Source organism: Ranitomeya imitator, chromosome 5 (assembly GCF_032444005.1).
Source record: "Ranitomeya imitator isolate aRanImi1 chromosome 5, aRanImi1.pri, whole genome shotgun sequence".
NCBI lineage: Eukaryota > Metazoa > Chordata > Amphibia > Anura > Dendrobatidae > Ranitomeya > Ranitomeya imitator.
In genome coordinates this window covers 158317233-158343390 of record NC_091286.1, presented here as the reverse complement: position 1 = coordinate 158343390, position 26158 = coordinate 158317233, and the positions used below count along the sequence as shown (strand labels likewise).

General features: G+C 43.8%; 1 protein-coding gene across 1 annotated transcript in view; it reads right to left on the bottom strand.

The window, feature by feature from the left end:
* Nucleotides 1-26158, bottom strand: part of LOC138681607 (saccharopine dehydrogenase-like oxidoreductase) — a 92371-nt gene that overhangs the window by 23301 nt on the left and 42912 nt on the right. Inside the window, exons 5-7 of the mRNA XM_069769243.1 lie at nucleotides 18595-18644; nucleotides 12019-12149; nucleotides 5813-5930 (exon numbers count right to left, since the gene is read on the bottom strand). Coding sequence (XP_069625344.1) covers nucleotides 5813-5930; nucleotides 12019-12149; nucleotides 18595-18644 — 299 coding nt within the window. The remainder of the gene's footprint in view (nucleotides 1-5812; nucleotides 5931-12018; nucleotides 12150-18594; nucleotides 18645-26158) is intronic.

Below are 26158 nucleotides of genomic sequence, written 5' to 3'. Positions count from 1 at the left end.
AAAACAAACAGCACATACTTACATTCCGGTGTCCGTCAGGTCCCTTGCCGTCTGCTTCCCGCACTCAGTGACTGCCGGCCGTAAAGTGAAAGCAGAGCACAGCGGTGACGTCACCGCTGTGCTGTGCTTTCACTTTACGGCCGGCAGTCAGTGAGTGCGGGAAGCAGACGGCAAGGGACCTGACGGACACCGGAATGTAAGTATGTGCTGTTTGTTTTTTTTTACGCTGGTAACCAGGGTAAACATCGGGTTACTAAGCGCGGTCCTGCGCTTAGTAACCCGATGTTTATCCTGGTTACCCGGGTACCTCGGCATCGTTGGTCGCTGGAGAGCTGTCTGTGTGACAGCTCACCAGCGACCACACTACGATTTACCTACGATCACGGCCAGGTCATTCATATCGCTGGTCGTGATCGTAGGTAAATCGTATAGTGTGACGGTACCCTAACATGAATAGGTTATTTTTTACCTAAGTGGTGAAAAAAAATTCCAAACGTTGCTAAAAAGAAAAAAAAATTGCGCCATTTTCCGATACCCGTAGCGTCTCCATTTTTCATGGTCTGGGGTTGGGTGAGGGGTTATTTTTTGCGTGCCGAGCCAGCGTTTTTAATTACCGTATATACTCGAGTATAAGCCGACCCGAGTATAAGCCGACCCCCCTAATTTTGCCACAAAAAACTGGGAAAACTTATTGACTCGAGTATAAGCCTAGGGTAGAAAATGCAGCATTTACCGGTGAATTTCAAAAATAAAAATAGATGCTCCATACCGTTCATTATTGCCCCATAGATGCTCCATATACAACTGTGCTATATAGAATGCTCTGCACCGTTGATTATGGCCCCATAGATGCTCCTTATAATGCTGTGCCATATATGCTCTGCACCTTTGATTATGGCCCCATAGATGCTCCTTATAATGCTGTGCCATATATGCTCTGCACCTTTGATTATGGCCCCATAGATGCTCCTTATAATGCTGTGCCATATATGCTCTGCACCTTTGATTATGGCCCCATAGGTGCTCCTTATAATGCTGTGCCCCATATATGCTCTGCACCTTTATGGCCCCATAGGTGCTCCTTATAATGCTGTGCCCCATTTATGCTCTGCACCTTTATGGCCCCATAGGTGCTCCTTATAATGCTGTGCCCCATATATGCTCTGCACCTTTATGGCCCCATAGGTGCTCCTTATAATGCTGTGCCCCATATATGCTCTGCACCTTTATGGCCCCATAGGTGCTCCTTATAATGCTGTGCCCCATATATGCTCTGCACCTTTATGGCCCCATAGGTGCTCCTTATAATGCTGTGCCCCATATATGCTCTGCACCTTTATGGCCCCATAGATGCTCCTTATAATGCTGTGCCCCTTATATGCTCTGCACCATTATGGCCCCATAGGTGCTCCTTATAATGCTGTGCCCCATATATGCTCTGCACCTTTATGGCCCCATAGGTGCTCCTTATAATGCTGTGCCCCTTATATGCTCTGCACCTTTATGGCCCCATAGGTGCTCCTTAGAATGCTGCTGGTGCTGCCATAAAAAAATAAAAAAAAATCACATACTCACCTCTCTTCTCAGGACGCCGGCGCTTTCAATAATTACCTGCTCCTCTGCGGCTCCGTCTCCAGCACTGACGCTCAGCAGAGGGCGCGCACTGACTACGTCATAGCGCTCTCTAACCTGAGCGTCACTGCTAGAGGACACTGCAGACGGAGCCGGAGCGAGGAGCAGGTAATTATAGCGCTGCGCTCCCCTTACCTGCTGCGGCGCGGTCCCTGCAGTCCCTGGCTTCTCCGGCGCTGCAGCTTCTTCCTGTAATTGAGCGGTCACATGGCACCGATCATTTACAGCAATGAATATGCGGCTCCTCCCCTATGGGGGTGGAGCTGCCTATTCATTTCTGTAATGAGCGGTGCCATGTGACCGCTCAGTGCAGGAAGAATCTGCAGCGCCGGAGAAGCCAGGGACTGCAGGGACCGCGCTGGGAGCAGGTAAGTATGATTACACAGCCCCCGCTCCCCCTCCCCTGCTGACACCCGGGTATATGACTCGAGTATAAGCCGAGAGGGGGACTTTCAGCCCAAAAAAATGGGCTGAAAATCTCGGCTTATACTCGAGTATATACGGTATACCATTTCGGTGCAGATACGTTCTTTTGATCACCCGTTATTGCATTTTAATGCAATGTCGCGGCGACCAAAAAAACGTAAATCTGGCGGTTCAAATTTTTTTCTCGCTATGCTGTTTAGCGATCAGGTTAATGCTTTTTTTTATTGATAGATCGGGCGATTCTGAACGCAGCGATACCAAATATGTGTAGGTTCGATTTTTTTTTTTATTGATTTATTTTGAATGCGGCGAAAGGGGGGTGATTTAAACTTTTAAATTTTTTTACTTTTTCCACATTTTTTTTTTTTTTTTTACTTTTGCCCTGCTTCAATAGCCTCCATATGAGGCTACAAGCTGGCACAACTCGACCGCCTCTGCTACATAGCAGCGATCATCAGATCGCTACTATGCAGCAGAAATGCAGGTGTGCTATGAGTGCCGACCACAGGGTGGCGCTCACAGCTACCGGGGATCAGTAACCATAGAGGTCTCAAGGACCTCCATGTTTACTATACAGAAGCATCGCTGACCCCCGATCATGTGACGGGGTCAGCGATGCGCTCATTTCCGGCCGCCCGGCTGGAAATCAGGGTTTGACAGCGGCATTTAACTAGTTAATAGTGGCGGGTGAATCGCGATTTCACCCGCCGCTATTGCGGGCACATGTCAGCTGTTCAAAACAGCTGACATGTCCCGGCTTTGATGCGGACTCACTGCCAGAGCCCGCATCAAAGCGGGGGTTCTGACCTCGGACGTACTATCCCGTCCGAGGTCAGAAAGGGGTTAAGGGATTTCCAGGATTGTATTTCCTGTACAACTGCAGAAATGAGGGGTCAAACATTCAGTTTATAAATATCATGGGGGTTTGAGGGTAGGTAGAACCCAAGATAACGCAGGGATCCCTCCTCCACTGAAAGGGGAAAGGGAATGGCCATCGTTTCTGAGCAGTTTTGAAGATAGCCAAAGCATGAGATTTATGGTAATTTATGCGCAATCCCAAACCTCTTCCAAACTTGTTAAAGGCATCCGTTATAGAAGGAATGGATTCTTTAGGGTTGGCTATCATGAGTAAAATATCATCAGCAAATGCCAATGTTTTAAGCGTATGGTGACTGATCCCAATGCCCCCAAAGGAAGGGATCACCTCCAGGTATCTCAGCAAAGGGTCCAGGACAATATAAAATAATAGAGGTGACAGGGTTGGCCATTTCTGTCGCTTGTCTGACCACAGCGGTTACAGACTCCGCAAAAATGGAGCCCCCCACTCAATGTTGACTGACCCTGGTAATCCTTAGACCAGCCCTGGAGAGTCATATGATTTGCATCAAACTTTATACATCTAAAAATCAGTAAAAGATCATTAATTTGCAGACTAGTCCATCTCAAATGATCCTCCAACCAAATGGTATACATTAACATGTAGAGCAGTCCTACACAAATCATCAGCATACTCCTCCTCAACGCATTTTGCCTCATTAAGAAAGGTTTCTCAGGAGAAGAAAATAAGGGTTCGTTACAGGTCATTACCTGTACAGAACGCTACAGTCGACTGCCTGTAAATGCGCCTAGCATGATTACCTAGATGATGGCGTGCATTCCACCATTAATGTGCATGTCGTATAATGTCACAAGGAGGAAAGTGACCTATGCACCTCATGTAATATGCGGCATGTATTCTACCATCAATGAAAGCCTCAAACAAGGAAATAACCTATGCGTTCTAAACACCATGCGCCAGTGAATAGGTCCATCGTGCATCAGTGCACAGGTCCATTATTCAGGGGAAGTGATAAAACCTTCCCTTGCGTCTCAATTTAGTTGTCATTTGTGGCAACACTGCATTTAATTTGAATTATCCAGACTATTTCAGTAGGCCCAGGGACATGAGCTAGAATTCATGTGAGAATGACTGTTGGCCCTTATTGTCACTAAATTATTGTTCACTGGCTGCCATTTGTTGACTGACTTGATTAGCTATTGTATCTGTCCCAGTATTGTTCTACTATCCTAGGGAAACAAAAGCACAATGTTTGAATGTTTGTTGATATGTTGATGACCCATTCGTGCGCTGCAATATGAAGTATAATCTATGCATGTTTGCACACTCCTGCAGTGGGCAATGACCTCCTATCTTCTTCCCCCAAGCCTGTGGTGGAATGAGTAAATGAGAAGTTGTGACCCATAAAAAAGGAGGATCGGCCTGTGTTCAGAGAGTCTACATTACAGAAGTCATGGCATCATCAATCCAACTGAACAAATACAGGGCTGCCCCATTTGACCATCGCTGAAACATGGATACATTTGGAGAAAGCCAGGATTGGGACCCACTAGTCACCTGGCTCCATGGAGATGTTCGGATAAGCCAGGTTGTGACTCTCTTGTGTCAACAGGCTTGTACCTTGTATGGACTCAATGGCCTGCCATCTTCCTATGCTTGTCGTTAACTCCTCTCTGTGTGTGTACCACAGGTGGGCTAGCCGACCCTGGTAGCTCTGACGTAACATCTGCCATTATCCCGGCGGGTCAGCGGAAGGGTGAAACTCTAATGTGCACCATCTTGGGTATTTGCTGGGACTGTTCTGTATGGCAAATACATTGATACAAAAACCTTTCCCCAGAAACTAACCACAAGAGGTAATGATGCTAAGCGGTATCGTGGGAATGACTATGAAGAAAGTTAATGCATCTAACAGCCAGTTAGAATGGGCATATCAGCTCCCAATAGCGGTGCCACAGACTGGTGGGAGATTTTAACATCAAACAAGACAATTTTGAGTCAGGACAAAATTTAACAGCTCAGATAGGGAGGTATTAGGTAAGGTATATTGTGTGTGTGGATAAAACACATAAGATATTTGTAGTGGCATTACCAGCCTGTGCACGTGATCCTAGGAAACTAGAAGGTAGATCAAGAAATCGTTGAATAAGAAGGTCTTTTTCCCAAACTTTTTTTTTGTCTGAATGAATAATAGGGATGAGCGAATAGCTTTGGATAAGAGCTTATCCGAATAGTTACCTCGGTATCCTGGAGCGCTCCCGATCTGTTTGGTGCCGCAGCTGCATGTGTCGCGGTTGTGTGACAGTCACAGCACATGCATGGAGAGCCTGTTTGTTGTCACACAGCCGCGACACATGCAGCGGCGGAGCCGAACAGCTGATTATCGGGAGCGCTCCAGGCATCCAGGATACCGAGGCAGCTATTCAGGAAGCGCTATAGCTCTTATCCGAAGCTATTCGCTCATCCCTAATGAGTAACAATTCCCAAAGGCACACTCAAAAATATTGTGGAACACCTTCCCAGGAAAAAAAAAAAAAGCTGTCATGGCTGCAGAAGGGGGACCGACATCATATTACACCCCGTGCTTTTGGAATAGAATGACTACATTCTTTTGGACAGATATTTCTTTTTTTTAAACTTCATTTCATTACTTAAGGCTATATAGGATCCACATTTCACTATAGAGAATGAGCAATACACGGTTCAGGCTATGTTGGAATTACAGCCATAGTCTCCTGCAGGAAAACGTTCACTCACTGTCATACAGTGTTTCACAAGTTATACATCATGTTATACAACCCTAGTCTTAAGAGGTTGAAAACCATACTGGTGATGCACGCTCCTCGCTAACAAACATATTTCCAACATTAACCGTATAAACAGTGTGACTACAGAAACAACCGACACTTTACTCACTGGAGTCTCCTGCAGATTCTCATAGAGATAACGTTGGGTCCTCTTGACGACAGAAGCATCTGATCCAAGAAAAGGAATGGAATACTGCTGCACCTCATTACTGTAAAATACTGCACCCCTGCAAAACAAAGTGCAAACTAACATCTATATAGAACAGTAGAATTACCTAGCCTTGCAAGAGTCTACTTGGCTTAACCGCTTCATGACCTTGGGTTTTTCAGCTTCCATTTTCTGCTCCCTGTCTTCCCAGATCCTTAACTTTTTTAATTTTTTGGTCAATATGGCTATGTGGGCAGCTTTTTTGTCAGACAAGTTGTATTTTTGACCGACACCATTGGTTTTACCATATTGCGTACTGAAAAAAAAAAAAGGGGGGGGGGGATTCAAAGAGCGGTGAAAAATGCAAAAAAAAAAAAAAAAAAAAAAGTGAAATTCTACAAATTTTTTTTTCTTCTTTACCAAATGCTAAAACTGACCTGCCGTTATGATTCTCTAGGTCAGGGGTCCCCAACTCCAGGCCTCGAGGGCCGCCAACGGTGCAGGTTTTCAGGATTTCTTTAGTATTGCATTGGTGGTAATGTGATCATCTGCACAGGTGATGATTCCAACCCCTGTGCAATACTAAGGAAATCCTGAAAACCTGCACTGTTGGCGGCCCTCGAGGCCTGGAGTTGGGGACCACTGCTCTAGGTCATTGCGAGTTTGAAGATACCAAATTATGTATTTGTTCTTTTTTATTTAAGTGGTGAAAAAAATCTAACGTTTGCAAAACAAAAATGAATAAATACAGTGCCTTGCGAAAGTATTCGGCCCCCTGGAACCTTTAAACCTTTTCCCACATATTATGCTTCAAACATAAAGATACCAAATGTAAATTTTTGGTGAAGAATCAACAACAAGTGGAATACAATTGTGAAGTTGAACGAAATTTATTGGTTATTTTAAATTTTTGTGGAAATTCAAAAACTGAAAAGTGGGGCGTGCAATATTATTCCGCCCCTGTACTTTCAGTGCAGCAAACTCACTCCAGAAGTTCATTGTGGATCTCTGAATGATGATAAATATGATCCACCTGTGTGTAATCAAGTCTCTGTATAAATGCACCTGCTCTGTGATGGTCTCAGTGTTCTGTTTGAAGCACAGAGAGCATCATGAAGACCAAGGAACACAAGAGGCAGGTCCGTGATACTGTTGTGGAGAAGTTTAAAGCCGGATTTGGATACAAAATGATTTCTAAAACTTTAAACATCCAAAAGGAGCACTGTGCAAGTGATCATATTGAAATGGAAGGAGTATCTTACCACTGAAAATCTACCAAGACCCGGTAGTCCCTCTAAACTTTCATCTCAAACAAGGAGAAGACTGATTAGAGATGCAGCCAAGAGGCCCATGATCACTCTGGATGAACTGCAGAGATCTACAGCTGAGGTGGGACATGTCCATAGGACAATAATCAGTCGTACACTGTACAAATCTGGCCTTTACGGAAGACTGGCAAAAAGAAAGCCACTTCTCAAAGATATCCATAAAAGTGTTGTTTAAAGTTTGCAACAAGCCACCTGGGAAACACACCAAAAATGTGGAAGAAGGTGCTCTGGTCAGATGAAATAAAAATACAACTTTTTGGCAACAATGCCAAACGATATATTTGACGTAAAGGCAACACAGCTCATCACCCTGAACACACCATCCCACTGTCAAACATGGCGGTGGCAGCATCATGGTTTGGGCCTGGTTTTCTTCAGCAGGAACAGGAAAGATGGTTAAAATTGATGGTAAGACGGATGGAGCCAAATACAGGACCATTCTTGAAGAAAACCTGTTGGGGTCAGCAAAAGACCCGAGACTGGGACGGAGATTTGAACATGTTTTTATATATATACATACATACATACATACATACATACATACATATATACTCGTGAGAAAATATTCAGAAGAATTCCCACGCTAGAGTTCATATGAGTTTATGCCACCAGGGGGCGCAGCACCGCAAGTCTACGATGCTACGGTTTCCCTGCATTCCATTCATTTTCCAGCTTTTACAACCAGGAGCAACAGCTGCATTAGCAGGCTCCTGGTTGTAAATATATTTAACCCCTTCAGCTGGATTTACAGTGTGGGACATGACTGGTCGCCGGAAAGGTATGGGATATTGTTGCTTTTTTATGTTTTTTTTTGTTTTTACAGAACGAGGGTCTTCAAGTGGATTAAGCATACAATAAAGATTTTAAAACACCATGTGTATTTATTTCATTAAGATACTTTATTCTTAATGTGTGTGTGTATTATTAACCCTTTACTACTATTGCATTAATAATGGATAGGTGTCTTATTGACATCTCTCCATTATTAACCAGGCTTAATGTCACCTTACATTAGCAAGGTGACATTAACCCTTTATTACCCCATATCCCACCACTACTTGGGAGTGGGAAGAGTGGCTAAGTGCCAGAATAGGCGCATCTTACAGATGTGCCTCTTCTGGGGTGGCTGGGGGCAGATGTATTTAGGCGGGGGGGGGGGGGGGTATGGGGGCCATAAACCATGGTCCCTCTCTAGGCTATTAATATGTGCACTCAGTCACTGGCTTTCCCACTCTGGCGGAGAAAATGTGCGGGAGCCCAAGCCAGTTCTTTCCGTGATTTAACCCTTTATTTTAACACCTAGAGCCCCCAAATTTTACACACAGACACTTCTAACATTAGTAGTGAAGAATATGTAAAAAAAAAAATAAGGGATATGAAACGGTTTACTGTACGTAAACCATGTCTCATATCCTGCCGGGTTTGATAAGGAGATATATATATATATATATATTACGTCGTTTAGGAGAGAAAAAACGCATCATGCAAAATTGTTTGCAGGATAAGTTTTTTCTCCATTGACTAACATTAGCGACGCTTTGCCACACGTCGCAACAGTCGTGCGACGGTTGCGTCGTGTTGTGGCGGACTGTCAGCAGCAAAAAACGTTACATGTAACGTTTTTTGCTGCGTTGTGTCCGCCATTTCCCAAACTCCGCCCCAACCTCCCCGCAACTCACAATGGGGCAGCGGATGCGCTGGAAAAATGCATCCACTGCCCCCGTTGTGCGGCGCTTGCACAGTATGTGTCGGGCCGACGCAGCGCTACAGCCCTGTACCGACGCTAATGTGAAAGTAGCCTTAGCCGACCCCCCTAATTTTGCCACAAAAAACTGGGAACACTTACCGTATATACTCGAGTATAAGCCGAGATTTTCAGCCCATTTTTTTGGGCTGAAAGTCCCCCTCTCGGCTTATACTCGAGTCATATACCGGGAGGTCGGCAGGGGAGGGGGAGCGGGGGCTGTGTAGTTATACTTACCTGCTCCTGGCGCGGTCCCTGCAGTCCCTGGATTCCCCGGCCCTGCAGATTCTTCTTGTACTGAGTGGTCACATGGCACCGCTCATTACAGAAATGAATAGGCGGCTCCACCTCCCATAGGGGAGGAGCCGCATATTCATTGCTGTAAATGATCGGTAACTGTGACCGCTCAATTACAGGAAGAAGCTGCAGCGCCGGGGAAGCCAGGGACTGCGCCAGGAGCAGGTAAGTATACGGGGAGCGCAGCGATGCGTGATATTTACCTGCTCCTCGCTCCGGTGCGGCTCCGTCTGCAGCGTCCTCTAGCAGTGACGCTCAGGTTAGAGGGCGCGGTGACGTAGTCAGTGCGCGCCCTCTGCTGAGCGTCAGCGCTGGAGACGGAGCCGCACGAGGAGCAGGTAAATATTGAAAGCGCCGGCGTTCTGAGCAAGAGAGGTGAGTATGATTTTTTTTTTTTATTGCAGCACCAGCAACATTCTATATGGCACAGCATTATATATGGAGCATCTATGGGGCCATAATCAAAGGTGCAGAGCTTATATATATGGGGCACAGCTTTATAAGGAGCATCTATGGGGCCATAATCAAAGGTGCAGAGCATATATACTGTATATATATATGGCACAGCTTTATAAGGAGCATCTATGGGGCCATAATTAACAGTATAGAGCATTCCATATGGCACAGCTTTATGTGGAGCATCTATGGGGCCATAATGAACGGTGCAGAGCCTTGTATATAGCACAGTTGTATATGGAGCATCTATGGGGCAATAATGAACGGTATGGAGCATCTATTTTTATTTTTGAAATTTACCAGTAGCTGCTGCATTTCCTACCCTAGGCTTATACTCGAGTCAATAAGTTTTCCCAGTTTTTTGTGGCAAAAATTAGGGGGGTCGGCTTATACTCGGGTCGTCTTATACTCGAGTATATACGGTAATGATTCGAATATAAGCCTAGGGTGGGAAATGCGGCAGCTACCAGTAAATGTCAAAAGTAAAAATAGATACCAATAAAAGTAAAAGTAATTGAGACATCAGTAGGTTAAGTGTTTTTGAATATCCATATTGAATCAGGAGCCCCATATAATGCTCCATAAATTTTATGATGGCCCCATAAGATGCTCCATATTAAAATATGCCCCATATAATCCTGCTTAAAGGTTAATAATGGCCCCATAAGATGCTCCATAGACATATTTGCTCAATATAATGCTGCATAAATGCTGATTATGGCCCCATAAGATGCTCCATAAAGATATTTGCCCCATATAGTGCTGCACAAACGTTATGGCCCCATACAGACACTTGCCCCATATAGTGCTGCACAAACGTTATGGCCCCATACAGACACTTGCCCCATATAGTGCTGCACAAACGTTATGGCCCCATACAGTGCTGCACAAACATTATGGCCCCATATAGTGCTGCACAAACGTTATGGCCCCATATAGTGCTGCACAAACGTTATGGCCCCATATAGTGCTGCACAAACGTTATGGCCCCATATAGTGCTGCACAAACGTTATGGCCCCATAGATGCTCCACAAACGTTATGGCCCCATAGATGCTCCATACAGACACTTGCCCCATTTGCTGTGATAAAAAAAAAAAAAATCACATACTCACCTCTCCGTCACTCAGGCGCCCGGCACTTTCAATATTCATGTGCTCCTCGTTCCGGCGCCGCTCCATCTTCAGCACTGGCGTTCAGGCTGAGGGCGCGAACTAACCACGTCACCGTGCCCTCTGACCTGAGCGCCACTGCTGAAGATGGAGCGGCGCCGAAACGAGGAGCAGGTGAGTATTACGCAGCGCTTCCCCTCCCCGTTATACTTACCTGCTCCTGGCGCTGTGCAGTCCCTGCTTCCCAAGCGCTGCGGCTTCCTCCTGTACTGAGCGGTCACATGGTACCCCTCATTACAGTAATGAGGGGTACCATGTGACCGCTCAGTACAGGAGGAAGCTGCCGGCGCCGGGAAGCCATGGACCGCACAAGGAGCAGGTAAGTATAATTAGACAGCCCCCGCTCCCCCTCCCCTGTCGACCCTTGGGTATGACTCGAGTATAAGCCGAGAGAGGGGGACATTCAGACCAAAAAAAGTGGGCTGAAGATCTCGGCTTATACTCGAGTACATATATATATTTAGTGTGTGTGTGTGTGTGTGTGTGTGTGTGTGTGTGTGTGTATGTATATATATATGTGTGTGTGTGTGTGTGTGTGTGTGTGTGTGTGTGTGTGTGTGTGTGTGTGTGTGTGTATATATAGATATGTGTGTGTGTGTATATAGATATGTGTGTGTGTGTGTGTGTATATATATAGATATGTGTGTGTGTGTGTGTGTATAGATGTGTGTGTGTGTGTGTGTCCACATTTACAATATGGGATCCAATTTTGGGCTCCACATTTTAAAACGGAAACTCAGAAGCTAAAGTCAGTTCAAAAGTGGGCAAACTAGATTACTACATGGGGTGGAAGGTCTTTCACATGAGAGGTTGGAAAAGTTGGGCTTGTTTAGCTTAGAAATGAGATCTCCTCTGAGACGTCTTTTTTCTATGTATAAATACATGTGTGGTCAGTACAAAGGACGGGCACATGATTTATTCCTTCCAAAGACCATACTAAGGACCAGAGGCACTCATTACGGGTGAAAGAAAGGCGATTGTGACTGCTGAAGGAAAGGGTTCTTTACAGTTAGACTTTGGAATGCCCGACCTCAAGAGGTAGTAATGGCAGACACTATAACAGCTTTTAAAGGGCTGGATGATTTCCTTATTGCACAACATTGTGGGTGATAGAGAACTTGATGAACCTATATAACTATGTAAATAGAAGAAAGTTGGAAATTAATCTTACCTTCTTTTTAACTTTTTCCCAAAAACTGGAAGTGGCTTGAGGGCCAATTTCTTTCTGAAATTCTTCAGATTTGCCTGATCTGCAGCTCCATGAACAGCAGATTGCCAGGTCCCATCATGAATACAAGTGCCCTAAAAAACAATAAGTGTGACATAGTAACATAGTAACATAGTAACATAGTTAGTAAGGCCGAAAAAAGACATTTGTCCATCCAGTTCAGCCTATATTCCATCATAATAAATACCCAGATCTACGTCCTTCTACAGAACCTAATAATTGTATGATACAATATTGTTCTGCTCCAGGAAGACATCCAGGCCTCTCTTGAACCCCTCGACTGAGTTCGCCATCACCACCTCCTCAGGCAAGCAATTCCAGATTCTCACTGCCCTAACAGTAAAGAATCCTCTTCTATGTTGGTGGAAAAACCTTCTCTCCTCCACACGCAAAGAATGCCCCCTTGTGCCCGTCACCTTCCTTGGTATAAACAGATCCTCAGCGAGATATTTGTATTGTCCCCTTATATACTTATACATGGTTATTAGATCGCCCCTCAGTCGTCTTTTTTCTAGACTAAATAATCCTAATTTCGCTAATCTATCTGGGTATTGTAGTTCTCCCATCCCCTTTATTAATTTTGTTGCCCTCCTTTGTACTCTCTCTAGTTCCATTATATCCTTCCTGAGCACCGGTGCCCAAAACTGGACACAGTACTCCATGTGCGGTCTAACTAGGGATTTGTACAGAGGCAGTATAATGCTCTCATCATGTGTATCCAGACCTCTTTTAATGCACCCCATGATCCTGTTTGCCTTGGCAGCTGCTGCCTGGCACTGGCTGCTCCAGGTAAGTTTATCATTAACTAGGATCCCCAAGTCCTTCTCCCTGTCAGATTTACCCAGTGGTTTCCCGTTCAGTGTGTAATGGTGATATTGATTCCCTCTTCCCATGTGTATAACCTTACATTTATCATTGTTAAACCTCATCTGCCACCTTTCAGCCCAAGTTTCCAACTTATCCAGATCCATCTGTAGCAGAATACTATCTTCTCTTGTATTAACTGCTTTACATAGTTTTGTATCATCTGCAAATATCGATATTTTACTGTGTAAACCTTCTACCAGATCATTAATGAATATGTTGAAGAGAACAGGTCCCAATACTGACCCCTGCGGTACCCCACTGGTCACAGCGACCCAGTTAGAGACTATACCATTTATAACCACCCTCTGCTTTCTATCACTAAGCCAGTTACTAACCCATTTACACACATTTTCCCCCAGACCAAGCATTCTCATTTTGTGTACCAACCTCTTGTGCGGCACGGTATCAAACGCTTTGGAAAAATCGAGATATACCACGTCCAATGACTCACCTTGGTCCAGTCTATAGCTTACCTCTTCATAAAAACTGATTAGATTGGTTTGACAGGAGCGATTTCTCATAAACCCATGCTGATATGGAGTTAAACAGTTATTCTCATTGAGATAATCCAGAATAACATCCCTCAGAAACCCTTCAAATATTTTACCAACAATAGAGGTTAGACTTACTGGCCTATAATTTCCAGGTTCACTTTTAGAGCCCTTTTTGAATATTGGCACCACATTTGCTATGCGCCAGTCCTGCGGAACAGACCCTGTCGCTATAGAGTCACTAAAAATAAGAAATAATGGTTTATCTATTACATTACTTAGTTCTCTTAGTACTCGTGGGTGTATGCCATCCGGACCCGGAGATTTATCTATTTTAATCTTATTTAGCCGGTTTCGCACCTCTTCTTGGGTTAGATTGGTGACCCTTAATATAGGGTTTTCATTGTTTCTTGGGATTTCACCTAGCATTTCATTTTCCACCGTGAATACCGTGGAGAAGAAGGTGTTTAAGAAGGTGACGACATGAATAATTTTATAAGTTGTGCAGAAATTTTGTTACTTGCCATTTCACACCGGTCCCACCCAGCTATGCCAATATGGGTGAAGAATGGGTGGGATGGGGTGTGACTAAGTGACACCTTTCAAATTCATGAAAGGTTATGCCACTTTAGTGGGGTAACTACTACCATAAATGTACTCCAGCCCATGATTGGAGTACATTTCTACCAGAGGCGCGTAGCACCTATATAATGAGACAAATTTACCAAGTGTTGTGAGACTTAATTAGGCACATCTTCCTCCAGTGGGACCATTCATTAAAGGGTTGGCCACTACTTTACAAGTCCCTTTCATGTAAACTAACTGCTAACTTTACCTTGCTTTCCCAAATCCTTCTGTAACCTGAGCTCTTCTCCTAGTCACATGATATCTAGCAGAGAATTTGAAGACTTTCTGTGAGGTCATGTCAATTTCCTGTCTCTGGAATCTGATGCGCAATCACAGCCAAGTGTCTTGGAGAAGATCTATGCAGCAGAGCTCATTCACGGCTTCTGTGCATACAGCTGCAGACACAGCTCTCCCGTGTATACAGTGGGTACAGAAAGTTTTCAGACCCCTTTAAATTTTTCACTCGGTTTCATTGCAGCCATTTGGTAAATTCAAAAAAGTTCATTTTTTTCTCATTAATGTACACTCTTGCACCCCATCTTGACTGAAAAACAGAAATGTAGTAATTTTTCCAAATTTATTAAAATAAAAACTGAAATATCACACGATTATAAGTATTCAGACCTTTTGCTCAGTATGGAGTAGAAGCACCCTTTTGAGCTAGTACAGCCATGAGTCTTCTTGGGAATGATGCAGCAAGTTTTTCACACCTAGATTTGGGGACCATCTGCCATTCTTCCTTGCAGATACTCTCCAGTTCCTTCAGGTTGGATGGTGAACGTTGGTGGACAGCCATGTTCAGGTCTCTCCACAGCTTCTCAATTGGGTTTATGTCAGGGTTCTGGCAGGGCCAGTCAAGAATGGTCACAGAGTTGATCTGAAACCAATCTTTTGCAATTTTAGCTGTGTGCTTAGGGTCATTGTCTTGTTGGAAAGTGAACCTTCAGCCAAGTGTGAGGTCCAGAGCACTCTGGAAAAGGTTTCCATCCAGTATCTCTCTGTACTTGGCCGCACTAATGTTTCCTTCAATCATAACCAGTCGTCCTGTCTCTGCAGCTGAAAAACCCCCCCATAGCATGATGCTGCCACCACCATGTTTCACTGTTGGAATTGAATTGGCCAGGTGATGTGCAGTGCCTGTTTGTTTCCCACACATACTGCTTAGAATTATCACCAAAAGGTCTATCTTCATCTCATCATACCAGAGAATCTTATTTCTCATAGTCGGGGAGTCCTTCATGTGTTTTTTAGCAAACTATGTTGGCTTACATATGTCTTACACGGAGGAGAGGCTACCGTTGAGCCACTCTGCCATAAAGGCCCGACTGGTGGAGGGCTGCATTGATCGTTGACTTTGTGGAAATTTCTCCCATCTCCCTACTGTATCTCTGGAGCTCAGCTACAGTGATCTTGGGGTTCTACTTTACCTCCCTCACCAAGGCTTTTCTCCCACGATTGCTCAGTTTGGCTGGATGGCCAGGTCTGGGAAGACTTCTGGTGGTCCCAAACTTCTTCCATTGAAGGATTATGGAGGCCACTGTGCTCTTAGGAACCTTGAGTACTGCAGAAATTCTGTTGTAACCTTGGCCAGATCTGTGCCTTGCCACAATTCTGTCTGAGCTCATTGGCCAGTTTTTGTGACCTCATGATTCTCATTTGGTCTGACATGCACTATGAGCTGAGCTGTGAGGTCTTATATAGACAGTGTGCGCCTTTCCAAATCAAGGCTTATCAGTTTAATTAAAACACAGCTGGACTCCAGTAAAGGAGTAGAACCATCTCAAAAAGGAAGGAAATGGACAGTATGTGACTAAAGGTACCTTCACACTCAGCGACGCTGCAGCGTTACCGACAACGATGTCGATCGCTGCAGCGTCGCTGTTTGGTCGCTGGAGAGCTGTCACACAGACAGCTCTCCAGCGACCAACGATCCCAAGGTCCCCGGGTAACCAGGGTAAACATCGGGTTACTAAGCGCAGGGCCGCGCTTAGTAACCCAATGTTTACCCTGGTTACCAGCGTAAAAGTAAAAAAAACAAACACTACATACTTACCTACCGCTGTCTGTCCCCGGCGCTCAGCTTCTCTGCACTCCTCCTGCACTGACTGTGAGCACAGCGGCCGGAAAGCAGAGCGGTGACGTCACCGCTCTGCTTTCCGGCTGACCGACGCTCACAGCCAGTGCAGGAGGAGTGCAGAGAAGCTGAGCACCGGGAAAAGACAGCGGTAGGTAAGTATGTAGTGTTTGTTTTTTTTACTTTTACGCTGGTAACCAGGGTAAACATCGGGTTACTAAGCACGGCCCTGCGCTTAGTAACCCGATGTTTACCCTGGTTACCAGTGAAGACATCGCTGGATCGGTGTCACACACGCCGATCCAGCGATGTCTGCAGGGAGTCCAGCGACGAAAAAGTTCTGGACTTTCCTCAGCGACCAACGATCTCCCAGCAGGGGCCTGATCGTTGGTCGCTGTCACACAGAACGATTTCCTTAACGATATCGTTGCTATGTCACAAAAAGCAACGATATCGTTAACGATATCGTTATGTGTGAAGGTACCCTAAGGCTACTTTCTCACTTGCATCGGTACGGGCCCGTCGCTATGCGTCGGGCCGATGTACCGACGCACATTGTGAAATAAATGAACAATGGGGGCAGCGGATGCAGTTTTTCAACGCATCCGCTGCCCCATTGTAATGTCCGGGGAAGAGGGCGCCGAGTTTCAGCCACACCTGTGCGGTCGAAAATAGACGCGACGCACAAAAGTTACATGTAACTTTTTTTGCCGACGGTCTGCCAAAACACGACGCATCCGTCGCACGACGGATGCGACATGTGGCCATACGTCGCAATGCGTCACTAATTCAAGTCTATGGAGAAAAAAAACGCATCCTGCGGGCATCTTTGCAGGATGCGTTTTTTCCCCAAAACAACGCATTGCGACGTACGTCACACAACGCAAGTGTGAAAGTAGCCTTAAATATGAGTTTCTAAGCAAAGGGTCTGACTACTTATGACCATGTGATTTCAGTTTTTCTTTTATTAAATTTGCAAATATTACTACATTTCTGGGGGGTTTTTCAGTCAAGATGGGGTGCAGAGTGTACATTAATGAGAAAAAAAAATGAACTTTTTTGAATTTACCAAATGGCTGCAATGAAACAGAGTGAAAATTTTTAAAGGGGTCTGCATACTTGCCATACCCACTGCATGTATGTATACACGCTTCTCTATAACCTGTATAATGTATGTTTATATTGAAGAGGATCCCGCTCATGAACAGTGAACATAACTTTATTCAAATAAGATTAAGAGTGTTTAAACACTGGAAACGCATTGATGGCACTATGATATCACCATCATCATGAAAGTTCTGATTTTATTCCTCTGTAAAGTGATGCTCATTTTTCGCATTCTGGATCCTCTTCATATTGACTGGCTTCACGCTCCGTGTATTCCATGCTCCAAACTACAAAGAGAAGCTTAACGGTGAGTTAGATACTTCTTTCTTACTAATAATCTATGTGTATGTTTACCCGGCTCTATATAATATATTTCTATAATATCGGAGGTGGAGGAGATTCATATCTACCCTCCTCATCCATCCACAAGGGGGAGTAAGGGATAATCCCTAATGCCAGTGCTGCGGTCCTGTATATTACTTCTAATCCCTGGAAGTGTCCTGTACAGGATATTGTGCAGGGGCTGTAAGAGATGCTGGGGGAGGAATGAGAGAAGTTAGGTACAGTTGTAAGCAGCGTGCTCACTGCTGACTTGCAGCCCAGCACAAGGAATGATGGGAAATCTAGTTAGTTAGACAAGGGAAAAGAGAATTGATGGCTGTGACCAGAAGAGCATCTCAGATTACAGAAGGATTTGGAGAAACGGGGTATTAAAGATGTTTATCTATTCACATGAAAGGGACAAATAAAGTAGTGGGTAACCCCATTAAGGCTATGTGCACACGTATTCTAGGTCCACTGCGGATTTTTCTGCAGCGGATAGCAGTGAAAAACCGCTGCGGATTTATCACGGTTTTCACTGCGGTTTTACAACTGCGGATTTCTATTGGAGCAGCTGTAAAACCACTGCGGAATCCGCAGAAAGAAGTGACATGCTGCAGAATATATATCGCTGCGTATCCGCGCGGTTTTTTCCGCAGCATGTGCACTGCATTTTTTGTTTCCCCATAAGTTTACAGCGGATCCGCAGCAAAATCCGCATCGTGTGCACATACCCTAAGGCCTAAAAAGGTACTATTTTGAGTTCTAAACTTTAATTTCTTAATCTATCCCAAGGTGCACACTGACTCACTGATAACAGTATGCTACTGACAGAGGAGTGACTTGCAGCTCATTGGCCCCAATGCAAAAGCTCCAAAGGGGCTCCAAATGATTGCAAGCCTTTACTAGCATTGGCCATTTTATATTGGCAAAAGGAATTTTTGCGGCCCCCCTAGACTCCAGGGCCCGGGTGGGATTGCAACCCCTGCACCCTTGGCTACTGATGTTTATTTCACGAAGAATTAAACTAACCTCTGGTCCAGACTTGAAAGACAAAAAACTTTCTACAGATGTCAAGGTGCCTACAAATTAGAAAGAAAAAATAAAATATATTTTCCTTGTATCTTCCAGTCAACACATAACTAACAATGAACCATAAAATGTATGCAGGACTATTACTACGAGCATCCTTAGGCCATGCTTACCATGCAGTGTTTTTCACAGCTTTTTTTATGCAAATAAAATTTAGGAAATCTCATGTACACACTTTCCTGACAAAATTGGAAAACTGCAGAGTTTAAGGCCATGTGCACACGCTGCGGATTCCGTTGCGGAATTTTCCACAGCGGATTTGATTAAATCCGCAGTGCAAAAAGTACTGCAGATTTATTGCTTTTTTTGTGCGGTTTCCACTGCGGTTTTAGACACCTGCGGATTTTTAATATGGAGCAGGCGCCAAACCGCTGCGGATTCCCCACAAAGAATTGACATGCTGCGGAAAATAAACCGCAGCGTTTCCACGTGTTTTTTCCGCAGCATGTGCACAGCGGTTTTTGTTTTCCATAGGTCAACATTGTACTGTACACCGCATGGAAAACTGCTGCGGATCCGCAGCAAAAACCGCAACGTGTGCACATACCCTTAGAAGATGTAGCAAAATAGGAGGTTTGAGCACAGCTGTTTTACTTCCAATATAGCGGGTTTTAGATGCAGACAAAAAGCATCAAAAATGCTGCATGTGAACATAATAATAATCTTTATTTTTATATAGTGCTAACATATTCCGCAGCGCTTTACAGTTTGCATACATTATCATCACTGTCCCCGATGGGGCTCACAATCTACATTCCCTATCAGTATGTCTTTGAACATCGCCTTATTGCTTATGCTGCATGGCTGTCACGCTCAGATTGAATTAAACCATATGAAAGCAAACATTAACTGTAATTAAGGATATGCAGAACAAGAATAACAAATATATACAATAAGAAAGAGTAAAGTCTACATCAGATATTGCTAGGATATAAGGAGGTTCCAGTAATAGAAAAAAAATGTTTAAAGTCCATGTGCAGAAATTAGGTTGATGAAAAACAAGGTCCAGATCAATAAATTTGTCGCCTATGTACAATGTCCTCATATATAAATATCCATTTATCCTTATAGCACTAACTTACCAGTAAAGGAAAGTGACAAGAATCACCTTTCCTGGAAAATCAGTATAAACCGGACCCTATGCCAAAATATGGACCTTGCAACCATCTATTGAAGTTTCATTTTCCAGGGTGATGGTACAGATATTTCTTATGGCATTAACCCTTTCTTATCGCGCTATTTTAGGTTTCCATTCTTTTATCTTCTTTCACCAGCCTTAACTTTTTTTTTTATTGTTCCGTCCACATAGCCACATGAGGGCTTATTTTAGGCGAACAAGTTGTACTTTTGAATGACACCATTTATTTTATCATGTGACGTACTCGAAAGTGGGACAAAATTCCAAGTGCGCCAAAACTGATAAAGTGCAATTGTACAATTTTTTAATTTACCATGTTCACGTGATTCTGGCGTTTAGATTTTTTTTTTTCTCATGCAGTTTACAGAGTGAGTAATTATGTTTTATATTTTGAAAGGCTGGATTTTCATAGTTGTAATGATAACACGTGTATTTTCTTTTCTTTATCGCCCTCCATATGATAGGGTGGGCCTCCAAAAGATGGAACTCTGCTCCCACATCACAAAATGGAAGAAGTAATGTATGCGAATATACCTTATTAAGTCTTAATGACAATATATATATATATATATATATATATATATATATATATATATATATATATATATATATATATATATATATAACCAGTGTTACTTTATGTAGTAACTCTGGAATGATTCAGCATATACCACTGACAGACATTTTTCATGATGCATCATACTTTATGATAATGATAAATTTAGGTTGATTTTATTAAAAAAAATGCAAAACATAAACAAAAACGTAAGAAATTTGCAATTTTCAAACTTTGAATGGTTATCCCTTTAATCCAGATTGTGTAGTCATACCACACAAACACATGAATAGGGCCGGTTTCACACGTCAGTGGCTCCGGTACGTGTTGTGACAGTTTCCTCATGTACCGGAGACACTGACTCACGTAGACACATTAAAATAAATGTGTCTCTGCAGATGTCAGCGATTATTCACGGACCATATGTCAGTTTGCAAAACACGGAGACATGTCAGTGTTCGTGGGAGAGCATGGATCACACGGACCCATTAAAGTCAATGGGTCCGTGTAAACACGTACCGCACACGGATGCTGTCCGTGTGCCATCCGTGTGCGTTTTTCCTGTCATAGGGTTAAAACTGTAAAAATTGTTGCAATACACGGACACACGGACCCTAAAAACGTACTCCCAGACATCACACGGATGGCCTATGTGAGCACACGGACACATAACTCCGGCACCGTTTTCTCCGGTACCGGAATTATCTGGACGTGTGAGACTGGCCTAAACAATATTTCCCACAAGTCTGCTTTACATAAGCACCATTTGTAGAATGTTTTATATTGTGAGCATTTTAGAAGGTTTACAAATGTAGCAGGAATTTTCAATTTTTTTTTCTAAGAAATCTACAATTTATTTATTTTTTTCTTTTTTTTCTTTTCCAAGACTTTATTATTTTTAACGAATATGAGGAACAGGGGAGGAATGAAGGGGGGGGAGGTAAGGGTGGGCCGGGAAAAATAAGGGAAGTGGAACAAGCAAAACACATATTAAAGTGCGGAGTGGCAACAGTCGCCTTAATAAAGCAAGGGACGCAGCCCTTGGAACAAACTATCTAATAACTTTGTTATATAGGGTATAATGTGTAACGTAAACAGGAAGAGAAAATGGGTTAGGTACATTTTAACTTGTATAACGCAAGGGTCACAGCCCTTGGACGGACTAGGCATACTTTGGCTCATGTGAAGCAAGGGTCTTGTCCCTTGAACGGATTGATATTTCTAACATCGATTGTAGTACAGAGGCAATATAAGTTGAGAGCTCTCAGACAAGGCAGATATACTATCAGGGAGGAATTAGGTGCGAGGCAGGCACCATCTTGTGTAGCCTTATGGTGATAAAGGTGAGTTGAGGTAGCAGCAGATGTTCAAGGAGGAAAATATTGGTCCCACTTATACCATTTCTGGTAGAACCTGCTAAACTCATTATTGGATAAAGCGAATTTGAGTTCGAGATCCCTGTGTTGCGACATTAATTTGATTATAGTGGTTTCGTTAGGAAGGGTCGTATTTTTCCAGTGGTATGCTATAGAGTTTTTGGCAACCATGCATAGGTGTAGGATAATTTTTACCAGAGAACTGTCTAAAAGGTGGGTATCCAATGAGAGGAGAGCTAGTTGGGGAGAAAGGGTGACTATAGGGCCTGGAAGTTTGGCTATTATCGAGGATATGCTTGACCAGAAGGTAGTGGCAATGGGGCAGTTCCAGAAAACGTGTAGCAACTCACCCCTGTGTCCGCAATTTCTCCAGCAGAGTGGGGAGATGGACAGGTTCATGTGTGAGAGTCTAGATGGGGTGTAGTACCATCTGGAACAAGTTTTAAAGTGGGATTCTAGAAGGGACATAGAGATTGTGGAGGAATATGTGGTTGAAAATGCCTCTTCCCAGTCGTCTGTGGAGGCGGATAGGTTTAGGGACTTCTCCCAGGCTAGGATATAAGCATTTTTTACAAAAGACGTGTCTTTATTGAAGCAGTCGTAAATAAACTTATGGCCCCAGAATATTCGGTGATTTGGGTTGGTTAAGATTTTTAAAGATTGCTCCGAAAATCTAAGTTTGAGGCCTAGAAAAAGTTTAACGTTTTCCCTCAATACGATGTATTCAAGGAAGGAGGACGAGGGAGCGTTGAATTTGGACTTTAGAGAACTAAAATTCAAAAGATTAGGACCATCCGATATGTCCCCCAGGGTAAGAATTTTTAGGTCGGCCCAGAGGGGGGGCAGAGGTAGATTAAGGTGTGAGTAGATAAATGCGAGAGGTAGTTTATAGAGAGTAGATCTTTTTTGGCTGCGGCCCTCTACTCTGGATACTCTGGACCAGGCAAGGGAAATTGCTTGGAATATCGGGTGTTTAGGGGTGCTTAGGTGGGGGCTAGCTATGGCTTTAAAGATCAAAGATTTGAGTGGCTTGCCCTTGTTTATTTCCAACTCCAAATCGTACCAAGCCGGGGTTTTTTGGTCAGAAAACAAGTGAGCGCTCTGTTTAGGAAGAAGTGAGTGGTAGTGAGCATAAATGTTAGGAAGGCTCATTCCACCATGATTTTTCTTCTTATATAGGGATCTAGTGTCTGTTCTAGATTTTTTATTGTTCCAAACAGAGTTATTCAGATGAGCTTGGATCGCCGTTAGGTAGGATGTGGAGATGGGAAGTGGGATATATCTAAAGATGTATAGAATTTTGGGGAGCATGAATAATTTGATTGCCAGATTTCTCCCCCACCAAGACAGGTCCCTGTGTTTGAAGGAAATGCAGTCTTTTAAAATTGAGTCAGTTAATTTTTTCATATTTGAAGTGGCTGTTTTTTCTAGGTCTTTGTTGATGATAACACCTAAATAGGGGATTTCTTCTCTGCACCAATTAAATGATACAGATGTGTTTAGGCATTGGATTTCCTTTTGGCTAACTTGAATGGGCAGGATGTTGGACTTTGAGTTATTGATCTTGAATTTAGAAAGGGCCGAGAAAGTCTCCAATTCGTTGAGGACTTCTAGTGTGGAGGATACCGGGTTTGTGAGAGTCAAGATAATATCGTCCGCGAACAAACTGATCTTATGCTGGCGCTTGTTTGCGGGTATTCCGGTTATAATGGGGTTTTGTCTGATATGTTCCACCAGGGGTTTTAGTGCCAAATTGAAGAGTAGGGGGGAGAGAGGGCAGCCCTGTCTCGTGCCGTTGCTGATGGGGAAAGCGTCCCGAGATATGGTTGTTGCAAATAACTTTTGCTGTGGGACACTTGTAGAGTGTCATGAATGAGGAGACAAGGTTATTGTTGAAGCCAAATTTAATTAGGGTCTGTTTGAGGAATAGCCAGTCGATGCGGTCGAAGGCTTTCTCGGCATCTAGGGATATAAGTACTGTTGGTGATCTAGTGAGGTTTGTAAGTTTGATGGAATTCAGAATTCTTCTCGTGGCGTCAGCGGGTTGTCTATTTTTGACGAAACCCATTTGATCGTTCGCTACAAGATTAGGTAGGAGATCGCTGAGCTTGTTGGCTAGAATTTTTGAGAAGATCTTGATGTCTGTGTTCAACAGGGAGATCGGTCTGTAGTTGTTGGGGGAAGTGGGGTCACCTGTTTGTTTGGGGATTAGGATGATAGACGCTTCCAGCATTTCTTTTGGGAAGGATCCTATTTTGGCGGCGTGGTTAAAAAGCTCTGTTAGATGGGGGCAAGGATTTTGCTGAAAGCTTTGTAGTAAGCATTATTGAAGCCGTCTGGCCCAGGAGATTTGTGAGGTTTAAGGTGGTTTATGGTATCCTCTACCTCGGGGATGGAAAAGGGGGCGGAAAGGAATTCAGACTCTTCTTTCGTTAAGGACGGCAGATTAATGTTGGCGAGGTAAGATCTGATGTCAGATTCTTTTGGGGGAGACGAGGTAAGATCTGAGTTTAAGTTATAGAGTTTGGAGTAGTATTTAGAAAACTCATTTGCTATGTCCTGGGGGTGAGTTAATGGGGTGCCATCTGTTAGGGAGGAGATTATGTTTATTTTGTTTTGTGTCCTTAGTTTTTTAATTCTGTTGGCCATGTATCTGGTGGGTTTGTTCAGCGACGAGTAGACCTTGAATTTAGAGGAGTTGAGGGCGGCTTCATAGGGAGAAAATATTAGGGACCTGAGTTCCTGTCTTAGGGAGAGGAGGTCGGATTGCATCTTAGGTGAGGGAGAGGGGAGGCCTATTATGGTGTTTTCGAGTGTGCGGATAGATTTTTGTAGGTTCAGAGTTTTTTCCCTTTTTCCATTTTTATTTTGGCGGAGATATTCATTAAAGTGCCTCTGATGACGGCTTTATGAGCGCACCAATTATTAGGGGGGTTGGTATTTTCTGGGGAATTTTCTTTGAAGTAGTTGGTTAGAGTGTTCTGGATTGTGACAGTATGGATGGAGTCATGGAGAATATGAGAGTTGCATTTCCATAGTTTAACATTTTTTAAGGAAGGGCCTATGAGTATTTCACCACTAACGGGGGAGTGGTCTGATAGCGTTCTGTCACAATGGATACTTTTTTAAATTTGTCCAGGGAAAAAATGTCGGATAGGATCAAGTCGATCCTGGATGCCGAGTGGTGGACTGAGGAAAAATGGGAAAACTCTTTGGAGGAGGCGTTCAGGCATCTGAAGGTATCAAAAAGTTCATTTCTGTCCATCCACCAATTTAAGTTATCTGATTTAGGTCTAGAGTCCGATGAGGAATCTAGGATTCTGTCTGGGGTGATATTGAAATCTCCCAGGATAATCAAGGTGCCTCTCTTGACTTCGTTTATCTTTTTCAGCATACTAGAAAGGAATCTAATTGATTTTTGTTTGGCGCATACAAATTCGCTAGAGTGCATGTCTGACCATTAATGGTACAAATTAGGATGTGATACCTGCCTCTAGTATCAGCATGCTCCTCCAGAGCCTCGAAGGGGACGGTGTTCCTGATCAGAGTGATCACCCCAGCCTTTTTACTTGAGTTGCAGGCTTCGAAGATATGAGGGAAGCTGCGGTGATTCCCCGCCAGGAACCTCGACTCCTGGATGCAGGCAATGTCTGCCTGGAATTTAAGAAGTTCCCTCCACAGAGTGTGCCTCTTGGGGGCTATTTAGCCCTCTAACGTTATATGTTAGAATTTTGAATGACATTATACCCCAGATGATGAAGACGAAAAGGGTGACACTAGGATCTAGGGGTACTTGTGACCTGAAAGGGAAAGGTTAGTGTTGAGTCAAGAAGGTTATAACCTGTATACTACAGGGATCTTTCTTCTTGAGGGATTCTTGAGCCAGAGGATCTTGGGTGAAACCTTAAAGATAAAATAGCACAACGGAATAGAACAGTAACTGCACAAGTAGGTCAACAGAGCTACCTGGAAGGAGATTAGAAGGGGTTATTGAGAGTGGACGGGAATAGGGGAGATGTCCCATCTAGAGTTTAAGAGGGAGGCCCCCTTGGTTAGATAACAGAGGAAATAAGCCGGCAGAGAGGTAGGATGGTAGTAGTTCAGCGGGCAAGTGATTTGACGAAGTTTAGGCCATCCTCGACAGAGTGGATCGGTATGATTCTTTCCCGATGTGAAATTAATAATTTTAACGGGAAGCCCCATTTATAGTTTATTCCTTTGTCCCTGAGGGCTGATGTTACGGGTCTAAATTCTCTGCGGCCTTCTAGGGTTTCCTTTGAGAAGTCTGGGAAGACTTTTAGGTCTCCATAGGGATCTGGGAAGGTTCTTTTTTCCTTAAGATAGTTGAGAATGGACTCTTTGGTTTTAAAGAAGTGGAGTTTAAGAATGGTGTCTCTGGGTAGGTCCGCAGAGACTTTAGGGGGCTTGGGCAGC